Source organism: Rhinolophus ferrumequinum, chromosome 21, assembly GCF_004115265.2.
Source record: "Rhinolophus ferrumequinum isolate MPI-CBG mRhiFer1 chromosome 21, mRhiFer1_v1.p, whole genome shotgun sequence".
Classification (NCBI taxonomy): Eukaryota; Metazoa; Chordata; class Mammalia; order Chiroptera; family Rhinolophidae; genus Rhinolophus; species Rhinolophus ferrumequinum.
In genome coordinates, this window is record NC_046304.1 from 54479610 (window position 1) to 54492376 (window position 12767).

The following is a 12767-nucleotide window of genomic DNA, read 5'->3' on the forward strand; positions in this document are numbered from 1 at the left end:
GGCCAGCTGGGGTGGCAGTAAGGACACCCTGGCACCGGCTGGGACTGGATGGACACTCTGTGGCTGAGGTGGCTTGGACTGTGTACAGGGGATGTCACCGTGGTGGCCAGCCTGGGGCCTCATACACAGCAGGGAACCGCAGAGGGGTGTGCGGTGTTCAGTGTGGTGCCCACTCTGGCCAAGGGGATGCTGAGAAAGGCCGATGAGGGCCCCTGGGACACGTCTGTGGCCCAGGCGGCTCCCTGAGCAGCTCAATGTGGAATGTCACTTCTCCTGGCTGTGTGGCCCCAAGCACCCATCCCACACCTACCTGTGTTTGGGTACTTTCCTTGCTGCTGTTGGGTCTTGCGTGTTCACTCAGCTCACTCACTACGTGTCACAGCTGGGTTGAGGAGTGTCACCTGTGGTTCGTGTCCTATTGTCCCATTTGTTCTGTCCCTCCTTTCCTGTCTCCTCTCAGATATCAGGTTCCCCCACTACTCCGTTTTACACCCCCCCCTTCTGCTTTTTAGGTGTATGTGTAGTTTTTCTCCTTTTTGGGACACTCCGGTGTGCACCCAACACTGCCTGAATCAGTATCACTGCGCCACGGCAGGCAGGCAGGAGAGGTCCTTCCCACTGCTCCCACTGGGTCCCAAGCAGAGCGGTGCTCACGTCTCAAGTGTTTTCCTTGAGGACCCAGCAGAGGTGGCAGGCTTGCTAGGAGAGCTCTTAGCTCTGTGACCACCACCCCGTGTCATGAGCTACACAGGGGGGACCTGGGATGGCCAGGAGACCCCCTGGTACCTGGGGAGACGGCCCAGTGTTGCTCTTCCGTACACCACACTGATGCCCGCCATCCCCTGCAGATATGAGGTTCTCGGGGCCGAAGAAAACGCTGGCGGGGGCATGGCAGAGGGCAGACGGCAGCCGTTCTGACACTGTCCCCTACCTGCTGGCATCCACGGGGGTCTGGGTAGGTGAGCCCTGCAGGCCACCAAAAGATCCAGGTCTGCTCTGGGCTCCGTGCAGCTTGTACTGGAGAGTGAGGGTGCTGGGGCAGGGCCTGGGACGTGTCACCCTTCTCTGTGGCAGGCACGGGCCCTTTGAGTGTTGTCCTCTGCCTACTCCCACAGGGCTGGTCTGTCTCAGGGTACCTGTGGACTGACCTGGTCACTCCATCCACCCCCATGGCACTCAGGAAAGTGACAGAAGGGTGACCCTTGAGAACAGCTGGGCATGAGGCTGCTGAGGGCACAGCCTTCCCAGGCCGGGCTGGAGCCTACCTCCAGGCTGCAGAGGGACCACTGGGCCAGCACAGGCTGGGGAACCCGCTTGCTCAACATGGAGGTCACTGTCACAGCTGCTCCCAGCCAACACGAGATGAGGGCAGTCCTGGGTGGGCTGGCCCTCTGCATGTCCTCCCTCCTGCCCTGGAGAACCCCCCAGTGTAGGGTCTATGCAGTGACCGTCCACTCTCCCAGACCCTGACTCGGAGAACCCTGCTGGCTCTTCTTCCTTTGTGGAGGGTGACAAGGTGGCCTTGGTCCTCCAGAGAGGGGTCCTCATGACCGAAAGGGCCCGATGGGTGAGCTGCATGGACCGCTCTGTGAGCTGGGGGCTCCAGAGGCCAGTGCAGGGCCCACCTGGGCAGTGCAGAGGCACCAGACTTAGTGGGGAGTGGACAGAGCTGGGGGGCCCCCAGGAATTCAAGTAAAAGCTGCCACCCAACCGAGGGGGAGGGGTAACAAAACTGCAGAGTTGGAGGCAGCTCAACAGAAAGGGTCAGTTGTCATGGCAGCAGGGGCCTTCAGACCCAAGAGTCACCTCAGCAAACGGAAAAGACCAACACCGTGGGGCCCACCCCCGAAGGGCCCTGGAAATGCTGTAGCCCCAGCCCAAGTGTCACCCAGGAGCACCCCCTTTGTCTTTGTGCTTTGGCTACAGGGTACATCTCCCACTTGGTGACCCCAGCAGTGCAGGCAGGGCTGAGGCGCTCCGAGCAGGTGCCTCCAGGAACAGCAACAGCCAGATCCAAACCCCCCCAAGTCCTGGCCTGAGCCGTGTCTCTCCATGACCTTCGCAAGCCGCTGGGGCAACACCGCTCCTGCCCTGGGGTCTGCACCCCATGCTCTGGGCCAGGCTTCTCAGTGGAGGGGACATCGCTGAATCAACCTGAGCGCACTGGGTGGGAGACCACACAGCAGCAACAGAGCGGAGGCTGTGGGCAGCTGTGGAGGAAGGGAACGGAGCCATGTGGGTGCAGGCCGTGACCCCAGGGGGGGTGGGGCAGGGCCCAGATGGCTGCCCTGAAACTCGCTTTATAGTCTACACCACCATGAGGGCGGCCAGGTGGCCACATGGGGGCCAGGTGCCCTGCGTTCTGCCATGCAGCGCCAGGAAACTCATCCCCAGCCCCCTGCTGCCACAACCAGCCTACAACTGCATCCGGGCTCTGAAGCCTGTCAGTTGCCTTTTGAGTCCCGGATTTTTCTCCATAAAAGCACGAAGGCACTGAGTTGTCAGAAGGCCCACCTGGTGTCACAGCAGCAGGAGGCTGGGGCTGCGGAGCTCCCTGTGCACCTGCAGGAGCCTCTCGGCCGTGGCACAGGAGCGGGCTTCGTCCTCCGTGCACAGTCGGTCACGCAGCGTCTGCACCTCTCGCAGCAGCATCTGCAGGGGGGGAGCTGACAGTGGATAGGTCCCTAACCCTCCCACTGGGCACATCACCGGGTCCCTCTGGGGGACACCCGTCATGCACAAATCCTCCTTGAGACATAGTAGGCAGTGCAGGAAAAACACACATCTGTGGCCTTACAGCATGGGACACCTACCTGGCCACTGAAGGCCCCTCAGAACGGAAGAGTGGCCGGGCTGAAGGGGAGATCTTGCTCCCCAGGTGACAGAAGGGTCCTAGCCAACATGTAGGAGCGGGGCCAGAGAGAGAAGTGACATCACCCGCTCTCTGCCCCCTCCCACCCCAGTGCTGAGGACTGAGTGGGCCCTGCCAGCTGGGACCCAGGAGCCTGGCTGGAGCCGGTCCTCACCGCCCAGGCTAGTGGGAGGTCTGGGGCCTCACCTCGTGGTTGGCTTGGATCTGGTGCAAATACTGCATGCGGACGTCAGGTGGGTTGGAGCCCCGGGCAGCCTGTTCCAGGACCATCCTCTGGGGAGACACGGGGCAGGTAGCTGGGGAGTGCACTTCCTGAGCCAGGTGGCCCCTTCCCGCTCCTACACCCACCCCTTTGGTCTCCCCGCTTCATCCCTATTTCCCCCCAGATGCCTCAGGGCCTCACCTGCACCTGCAGGCACACACCAGCCCCAGCCTGACCACCTCGGTTCTTGCCCCCCACTGCCCGCCCTCCCCCGTCCTGAGCCGCCTTCAGGCCTTGCTCCAGCCGGTCAGCATGTTCCCTCAGCCCACTTGAGCTGCTCCAGTCCTGTGGGCTCCCGAGGCTCAGATCCAGTGTGGACAGGTGTAGACAGCGAGGCCCCCACTGGCGCCAAGCGCAGAGACCGCGAGGGGCAACAGGAGGGGCAGCCCGGGGTGGATGCTGCACACCAGGCAGGGTCCCAGAACCGAGCAGCTGACTGTCCACCTCGTGGCTGCCACGCACCACAGGGTCTGGGGATGGCCTGCACATGAGGCCCAGTGCGGGGACGGCTTGGCTCCACTGGGCCGAGGAACATGGGAGCTGGATAGCTCTCGGCATGGAACGTGAGCAGTCTGAGGACGGTGTCACTGACGGGCAGAGCCCCTGACAGGCGGCACCACAGCCCTGGAGACCATCCTGAAGATTCGAAGGTCAGGGCTAGATTCCAGAGCTGGCCGGGCCTGCTGCTGGGCATCCGGCTTGCCTGGGTGCAGCGGGGTCCAGAGCAGCAGCCCTCAGAGGCTCGTCAAAGCTCCGACTGCAGGCTCTCTGGTTCTGACTGGGCGGGGGCCTGAAAACGTGCACTGCTAAGTCCCAGGGGAGGCTAACACAGACACCACGCTTAGGAAAAGTCCAAGTCGGCTGGTGCTGCCACCAGAGCCCTGTGTGGGAGGAGATGGGCTACAACACTTTCTTCTGGAACGTGAAGACCTTCTCAGACTCGGGAGTCGTGGCCCCAGCGCCCACATGGGATTGCAGCAGCCTGCTCCCGCATGAGGTGGCTGGGCCCCAGGGCTGCACAGGGGGCGGCTGCCAACTCCCACTTTCTGGGCAAAGACATGGAGGCTCAGACAAGCCGACACCTCGTCCCGGGACCTGAGCCCTGGGCATCTGACCTCCGGCACGGCCTCTCCACATGGCCGCTAACCCAGCCAAGTGCAGAAACCTCCAGGTGACCACGGCAGGTGACAAGTGGTGACGGCTCCCTTTAATCTTTAATCTGTCAACTGCGAGGGCTCTGCGCACCCACCCGGGGAGCTGCTGCCAGGAGGGTAAGCAGCAAACCCCCACCCCCCAGCTTACCTGTAGGACACATGCATTTGGAAGCAGAAAGAAGTGGGGAGACTGGCCCGTAACCCCCACGCAAGGAGACACAGACCCCCAAGGTCCTGTCCCACCAGCTCGTAGAGGTCGCCCCGCAGGCCGGTGGGCTGACGTACCTGCATGCGTCTGATGACAGCGTGGTGGGCCATGCACATGTTGGCCAGAGAGGGGCTCTCCACCTGGATCTCCACGGCCTGGACGGGCCCCTCTGGGCACAGGTCGGTCACGGCCAGCTGCCATACACGAGGAGCTCGTGTCCACCCTCAGCCCTGGGGCCCTAGCTCCCCGGCCTCAGCTGCCCTCTACATTGTCGTGGGCAGCCAGGGTGCCCAGGCCCGGTCTCCCCACCCGACCTCAACTCCCACCTGGAGAACCAGCCAGTTGACCAACAGTAAACCTGCTCCCTCGGGAGCCAGACCCGTGGCCCCCCGTCGAGAAAAAGGTGACTGCTGTGACCGTACCGCTGTGGACAGCCCACACTGGACGATCCAGGTCACCTGACAGCAGGGTCAAGGTTTCAGGCATGAAAACAGGGAGTGGGCTGGATGGTCAACGTCAGAGATCAGTGACCTTCAGAGGTTTTGACTGCAGTGAGCTGAAGACTGGCAAGGACAGGCTGAGGGCCAGGGAAGTGGGCTCGCTCTCCACCCAGAGCACAAGGCAGGACCCTGGGGGCCTGGGGACTCGGGGAAGGACGCTGGGACTTGCAGCTTTCTCTGGCATCCGTGGAATGTGCTGGGCACCCACAGGGCTAAGGGCCCTGCCCCCTTCCCACATACACAGCCACCACCAGGCCTCAGAATCAGGGCCCAGGGACTCCCCAACCCTGACACCAGCCTGGTCTTGGCCTGACCGGAAAGGGCTATGTGTGGGCAGCGGCCAGCTCCCTGAGCCCAAGACAGCCTCTATCCACCACCCTCCGGGATGTATGTTCCGGCCTGGGCTCTGTGACAGCCTCTAACACTGGAACCTAAGGGTCTGTGGATGTGACCCTGGGCCGGCTGTCAGGAGGGTCTGAGAGAGGAAAGTGTGCAAGAGGGAGGGGCTGGGGACCTGGCTGCCCCCTGGTGGTCTAGGGGTGAGTGGCTGGTGCTCATGTGGCAGGGGCCATTCCTGGGGACACAAGGCAAGCCTGGGCAGTGCTGGGAGCCCTGGGGGACCGGCTGTTTCAGCAGTGCTGGGGTGGGGCCACACATGCAGAGCAGTGCACGGCTGCCTGGTCCTCACTGGGGACCCGCCCTAGCACAGCCATGCCTCTCAGAGCCAGGCGCCGTCCTGACCCTCTGGAGGGTGTCCCACCAAGCCACCCAGAGACACTGCTGGCTCAGGGACCCCACTGAGAACCGCTGGCACTGAGGTCGACTTCCCCAGACAGGACACCCAACCCCCTGCTTGCCTCATGGACGGTGAGTTGGACGTCAGTGCCATCTGGGGCCACTCCCTGGACAGAGGACAGTGCTTGAGCCCTCACGACATCTGCGGTGGCATTCTCGGCGAGGAGCCACTGAAGGGTGGCACAGCACAGGGACACGCCTGAAGGAGACAGGTACAGGCCATGGGCTTGACGACCTCAGGGCCCCACGGCCAGAGCGAAGCCAGTCAGTGCCACCAACCTGAGTAACTGTCCCCCAAGGCGGCCCTGAGCAGCTCTGCCGACACCCTGATTGCAGCCACTGCCGGGGGCAGGTGCTTGGCCCGCAGGGACGTGGGTTCTGCCTGCTCACTGTCTAGCCTGCGGCAAGTTGCCAGGAAGGTGTTCACAGGGTGGCTGGCAGGGCCGAGAGGGCCGGGGGCCTGCGTATGGGGCACGGACAGGCCGGAGAAGCGCAGGCCGTGCAGCATGTCCACCATGTGCTCGCTCAGGGGCAGGCAGATGCCCTCCTGCCCGGGCAGGACGTCTGGGGGGCACTCATCCAAGGAGGTGTCCTTGAAAGAGTCAGAGGGGGCCAGGGCCCCGCCTACAACCTCCCTGAGGTTGTAGAAGAGTGCGCAGGACACAGTCACGGGCAGGTTGAGCACGCCGTCCTCGCCAGGGCCCAGGGTTAGTGTCACCTCCTGCCGACCACCGGGACCGAGCCGGTCCATGGGCATGGTATAGGTCACAGCCGGGCTGGCCGAGTCCAGCTCTGAGGCGTGGGGGCTGGAGAGCACCTGGATACACAAAGTCCAGCCCCGGTCCAGGCGGAAGCCACTGCTGTTGTCCAGCAGGCAGTTGGCGGTGAGCAGGTCACGCAGCCCTAGGCGGAGCCAGGAGGTGGTGATGGAGCACGAGATGGGCCGGGGGCCCTCCTGGGGGGACAGCAGGGCACAGCCCACATGCATGGCTTCGTTGAGACACGTCAGGGCCCTGTTCCGCTGGTCAACCGCCTTCTTCAGAGAAGATACTCTAGGAAGAGCAGACGTGGCACCCAGGAAGGAGCGAAGGTCAAGATGGCGGGTGGCAGGTCCCCCATTCCCAGGGTCAGGAGGGACCACAACTTTGCTCCTCGACAAACAGTAAGTGAGGAGCCAGCCCCCGCCTCGGGGAGCTCCCTGTGTCGCCCATGTTGCCCCCACCTCTGACCCAATCCCTCCGCCTGCACAGCAGGAGGAGGGAGGATGGAGCTGGACAGGCCTGTGCATGGTGGGCCGGGCCTGGCCCGCGGGGCTCATGGAGGCGGTCCCCACCACAGCCCCAGGGTCCACATGGTGCCCAGGGCCGGGCTGGCCTTCCCCACTTGCTCTCCATGTTCTGAGTTGGTCCCTTCACTTCTCTGCAGCCACCGTGACGGCCTGGAGGATGGCACTACAGAACTGGGCCTGACGTACAGGAGTCTAGGGCCTGTGGACGCTCACACGGGGCCACGGGAGGGCAGGTGAGGGCTGGGAGAAGCCTGCTCTCTGAATGGGTCAGAGGAAGGGGCCGCTGGCCCCCTCGCTGAGAGCAGGGAAGAGGCCTCCGAGGGGAGGAGTCCCCGAGGAAAAGGTGGGGGGCGGTCTGAGAAGACAGTGGGTGCCCCTTCTATCTTCCGAGGCAGCCAGACTTTAGTGCTGCCTTTTGCCAGGCAATCTGAGGCTGGGGCTCTGCTGGTGGCCAGAGGCAAAGTCGCACAGCTGGCCTGGACCACTGCCCCACGGTTTCCACCCAGGACATCATCTACCGGGGACGCGGCCCCCTGCTCACCTCTCGGAGACCGTGCCAATTCCACAGAGCAGCTCCTTAATTTTGCGGCCAGCGTTCGCTGCGGTCACTCTGGTGGGGCGAGGTGTCTCAGAGCCCAGGTCCAGGCTGCAGGTCATTAAGCGGCCTTTGGCAGACAACGCCAGGAGCTCAACACCACCTGAAAATGGACATGGGCGGGGACCAGTCAATGGGAGGGAGGACCACTACCCCAGCAGCTGCCCCTGGACTCAAGACAAGTGCTGGCGGAAAACCAGCACCCAAGAGAGAGGCCCTGAGGACGGTCGGGAGAGCCCGGGACGTGCACCAGGGGCTGGTGGAGCTGCCCCTGCTCACCTTATGCACACCTGAGAGGGGACATTAGCACAGCAGATGTGGCACCAGTGGCACATTTTACATGGACGGGTCTAAAAGGGGCCATACAAGGACCTGTGTGGGGGCACCGTGTCAGCCAGATGAGACAAAGCCGTGCGGGCCCCTTACTCTGGTGTCGCTCTAGCTGGGCTGTCCTGGAAGCCCTTCGTCTCTGGGGCTCCCCATTCCTGGGGCCCCCAGGAAACAGGCTTATCTGTTTGTCCCCCAACCCCAATCCCACTGAGGCTGAGCCCCACCCAGAGGTGGGGCAGCTGGACAGGGAGGCCCCTCCCATGCATCTTCCCACACCCTGCCATCCCCAGGGCCCTCTCCCCTCTGAGCATTTCTTTCACATTGAGAACTGTCCAAGGCAGGCCCTGTGATGACTCATGGGCTGTCTTAAGATGAATGTGTCCTAGGGGTGGGTGGCTCTGTCCCTTTTCCCCTAACATTGGGCAAACACAGCTAAAACCCTCTGTGGCTCTATCCAGGAAAACACACCATCAGCTCCTGGATGCCACCCACCACCAGTGCAGAGTGGGCACATTAGCAGGACACATGGTGAGTGGGGCAGATGTTTGCTGGTCTTCAGAAGAAGTGTAAAGGCTTGACCTAAACCCCTTGGTTCTCCCCTGAACTACCTGCAACGTAACAGCGTCATGGGAAGCTACTTTCTCTGGTTACCCAGGTGCAGACCCCACTCAGGCAGAGTAGCACACCTGCTCCTAAACCCACAGGACAGTCAGGCACTCCCTGAGCCCATGACAATGACTGTCAACCACAAGGCTATGCCAGGTGAGGATAAGCCTACCCTGTCAGGCTTATGGAGACAGGAATGAGGCAGGGACAGGCCAGTTCACTGAGGAGAAGACTGACCAGGGGCTGGGGGCAATCCACCCGGCCCCAAGGCTTTGGATTTTCAGGTTTAAACAGTGGCTCATACCTTCAGCCATGCTAGATGACACACAGAGAGTGACGACACTGCAGACACTTAAGCTGGCTGGACACAGCAGAGAGGGCAGGCCTCGTGGGCCCCCGTCGGGCTGCATGGGGTCCTTGTGGGCACCTCCCTGAGCCAGGTCCACCACACAGAGGTTGGAGGGGGTGCTGTGGTATACACGGCCGTCCCTGCAGCATGCTGCACAGAGCACGGGCCCTGGCAGGCAGTACTCCCGGAGCTCTGGCACCAGGTTCCCTGCCTCGTTACAGCTGGCCTTGATGGCCAGTGTCCGGCCATGGTGACCAAGCGCCACCAGGCAGTCAGAGTACGGGTCCTCCACATCCTCAGCCAGTGGCTCTGTCCTCAAGGCCCCGATGAAGATGACGGGCTCCTCCAGGTGATGGAGGATCTTGACAAGGGCCTTCGGGTCACCAGGGGCTGACTGAGAGGTGACCAGGGTCTTCAGGACCACAGAGCAGAGCTGGCCATCGGGTAGACCACAGACGATCACAGGTGATTCCAGGAGGGAGGGGTCAGCTCCAAAGAGTAGCCCAAAGAGGGCCCCCTCCAGTGTGAAGCCCCCAGGACCCCGAAAGGGTCCGTGCAGGGCCCCAGAGCCTGGGGGTGACACACAGCACAGGACTGGGGGGAAGCGGGGGGCCCCAGGCTGCCCTGGGCTCCCAGCTTGGGGGGTGTAGGTGGACAACTCCACCTCACCGATGAGGCCTCTGGGCCTGGGGTCCTCCCCTGGACAGGGACACTCGAACAGCTGCACCTTCCACTGGGTGGGGCCCTGCGCCAGTGTGACGAGCACGGAGTCCAGCACAGTGAAAGCACACAGTGTGGCGTCAGGAAGGACACAGGTGTCTGGGTCCACGGGGATCACAGGATAAGGGGGCTCCCTCTCTTCATCAGTCCCACCATTCTGGTTCACAGACCTTTGAGAACACAGGGAACTGTCAGTCACAATATTCAGACGCTGCCATAACAACCTGCCACTGAGCACGCTGGCTCTGGACCCTTCACAGGGAGCGGTCTCAATGGCCTCAATGGCCGTCACAGTCCTTCAACAGTGTGGGGGAGGCTCAGCAGGGAGCACGTGGCCAACCACAGCGCTCCCAGTGGCCCCATGGACTGGTGGGCTCAGCACTGGTCACCCAGGGACACACACACACAAGGTGTTCCGCCGGGAAACTCACTGCAGACCTGTAAGACCCCGAGGCCTCATGTGTGCACCGCACCTACTATCTTTCTATGTCCTAAGCCTGCAGTGAGCAGGCGCCCACGCCCAGGCTCTGCTCTGGCACTCGAGGGGCCTGGCTCCTTAACATGGATCTCCCCTACCCACTGACTCGGGGATCACAGAAACCCAGAGGACACAAGCCCACAAAGGCCAAGAAATCAGGTCCTGCTCCTGGCTGCAGACTCAGCAGTCTGCAGCCCGTCTACTAAGGATTCTCTGCGAGCAGCAGCTTGTCAGAGAACGCAGGTGCTGGGGGGTGGGGGCACCCAGACGGAGGACCATGAGAGGGCTGGTGAGGGCTCGTTCTGACCCCAATCCAGGGGCAAGCGGGCTGTACAGGCCACAGGGCGGTGTCTGAGGGCAGGGCCGCAGTTTAGACCCGCCCCACGCGGTGCCGCCCAGCGACCCCTCCTTACTTGCTCGCTTGGTCCAAAGACAAGCAATAGATGCCCGTCCGGGCGCACAGGACGTAGAGCGCCCTGCGCAGGGCCAGAGCCTCCAAGTGCCACACCTGACCAGGAAACTTGTACACCGCCTGGACGTCGGGGAGGCAGAGAACGGCACAGACGATGTCCAAACGAACGCCTCGAACGCGCGGGCCCCTCGGAATGATCCGGAGCCCCGCCTCTCCCCAGCCGCCCCGCCCCGAGCAGGCCCTCGGCACCCCGGCCCCCGGCGCTCACGGTCAGCAGCCTCCCCTCGCGATCGTAGACGTAGACCAGCTCCCTCCCGGTGGACAGGAAGATCTCCACCCCGTGGCCCAGCACGCGGGCCTTGCCCGCCGGTAGGCCCCCGAGCGGGCAGCAGAAGCCCGCCAAGTAGTCGACGCGCGCAGCGAGGTCGGCCATGGTGCGGGCCAGACGCGAGGGGGGCGTGGGAGAAGCCGCTCCGCCTCCCCGCGAGGGTGCGGGGCGCTGTACGGCCGCCCACGTCGTGGCGCGGCCACCGCCGTAAAGCAGAGCGATGGTGTCGGGGGCGGGGCCCCGGCGGGCAATGGGGGAGGCCTGGCTGCCCGGCCCCCCGGCCGCGCTCCCGATCGTGGGGTCTCGGCTGCGTGGCTGGGAGGCCACGCTGCTGCCATAAGGCTAGTGGACCCAAAGAGGTTTAATAAAGGGCCAACATGTTTAAAGCCAAACGCTGGAAGCCCAATGGCCTGACCACCGCGTGGCCGGAGACGCCTTCGGGGGGGGGGGTGTGTGCCCTGCGGGTCTACAGCATCTCCCACGCCCGTGTGGGGCCCTTGGGGCTCCTTTGGTTCGGTACGGAGTCCTGCTCCCCTAGAGCCGGGCCGGCGCTGCCCCGGGCCAGCACGCGGGCTCCTCTAGGGCGGGGGCGGGGGCCCTAGGCTGGCAGAACTCCTTGGAGCAGGCGGTGGCTCCTACAGCTATTTTTCTAGGGCTTCGGCGAGCGGCTGGACGCTGGGGAGTCCAGGGGACCCTTAAATGAAGCAGGATTGATTGGAGGGGAGGGGACCCAGCTTCTGCCTTTCTACAGCACGGAAGCAGTTGGGGTGCTAGGGAGAACTGTTTAAGTTCTCTTCTATTTAGGAGTGAACTGGGTTGTCAGGGGCCCCCTCCCGCCTCTAGGCTTCTAACAATACTGGTCTTACTTAGGGAGCTGCAATGCGCAGAGGTTGGCCTGGAGAAGGTGCAGGTCCTGGTATTTCCTGAGGACCTGCTGAACCTCTCCCTCAAGTTAACATAGGAAGTAACAACTGAGGTCAGACTCTACAAGCATAAAGCAACGGGCAGCAATTAGAGCCCAGGCTTAGAGGTCTGATAAAAGCTTTTCCAGAGTCCTTTTTCAAGTCTGAATTGCTTGTTTTACATTTCCTCTAAGGTATAGGCCAATGGTAAGGAACAGGCTGAGAATGAGCCCAAATCTAGGGGCCCTATTTACTGAGCAGGTTTCAGAGGAAATAGGTCCAGAGTGAGAAGTCGAGATAGAATAAATGGCTAATTAACAGGCTTACCTGCCATGGGTCACCCACGCTTTTGTCCGACAGGGAGTCCTAACTTCCATAGCCAGGGGCTCTGAGCCTAGGCATGGGTCCCCATGAGCTGCTGAGCCAAACATGAACCTGTGTCCCCTCCCCCCATGCCTGCACACAAGCAGTCCTGTCCCTGGGTGTGTTGATTTGAATGGACAGTGGGATAAGCCAGAGGAATTCTAGGTTGGGGCGAGAGTGCGATAAAAGAAAATGACAATCACCAGAGCCAGGGTGACATCTCTGTCCCCACCAGTCTGCTCCCTTTCCTTGTCCTCCAAGGCTTGGGAGAGGTGCTGACCAGAGAGGGGCCAAGAGCACTCTTCTGTATGAGAAACTCGGAGATCTCCAGTGCCCCTGAAAGGTGCCTGCAGAATGGGGAGTCAATAGTACCCCTCTCCTTTAAGAAGCCAATGGGACAATCTCCAAGGCCAGACACCTGTGAGTGAGAGGCATATGGAGGGCATGCCAGCCATAGCATGTGGAAGGGGCCTAGCTGCCAAATGTTTTCTGGGCTCGTTAAGCTGGCATCATGGAAGCTGGAGTGCGTGCCCAAACACAAAGCAGTAGCAAAAATTCTAACCTCCCTCGCTGAGATAGAGGCAGGCACTCACCCCCAGGGCAGC

General features: G+C 62.3%; 1 protein-coding gene across 1 annotated transcript; it reads right to left on the reverse strand.

The window, feature by feature from the left end:
* Positions 1 to 1753: 1753 nt before the first annotated feature.
* On the reverse strand, positions 1754 to 11104 carry FAAP100 (FA core complex associated protein 100). Its single transcript, XM_033091369.1, has 10 exons — positions 10838 to 11104; positions 10571 to 10689; positions 8915 to 9849; positions 7621 to 7777; positions 6071 to 6843; positions 5854 to 5990; positions 4574 to 4690; positions 3059 to 3145; positions 2515 to 2652; positions 1754 to 2210 (listed from the first exon to the last, which is right to left on the reverse strand). Exons 1-9 carry the CDS (start codon positions 11000 to 11002, stop codon positions 2521 to 2523), a joined length of 2622 nt encoding a protein of 873 aa, XP_032947260.1. The 5' UTR covers positions 11003 to 11104; the 3' UTR covers positions 1754 to 2210; positions 2515 to 2520.
* Between the last annotated feature and the right edge of the window lie 1663 nt (positions 11105 to 12767).

Coding starts and splice junctions, on each gene's coding strand:
- FAAP100 (XM_033091369.1), bottom strand. CDS start 11,002: ATGGCCGACCTCGCTGCGCGCGTCGACTACTTGGCGGGCTTCTGCTGC. Junction 9,850..10,570: donor TCTTTGGACCAAGCGAGCAA/GTAAGGAGGGGT, acceptor GTGTTCTCAAAG/GTCTGTGAACCAGAATGGTG. Junction 6,844..7,620: donor ATTGGCACGGTCTCCGAGAG/GTGAGCAGGGGG, acceptor TGCTCTTCCTAG/AGTATCTTCTCTGAAGAAGG.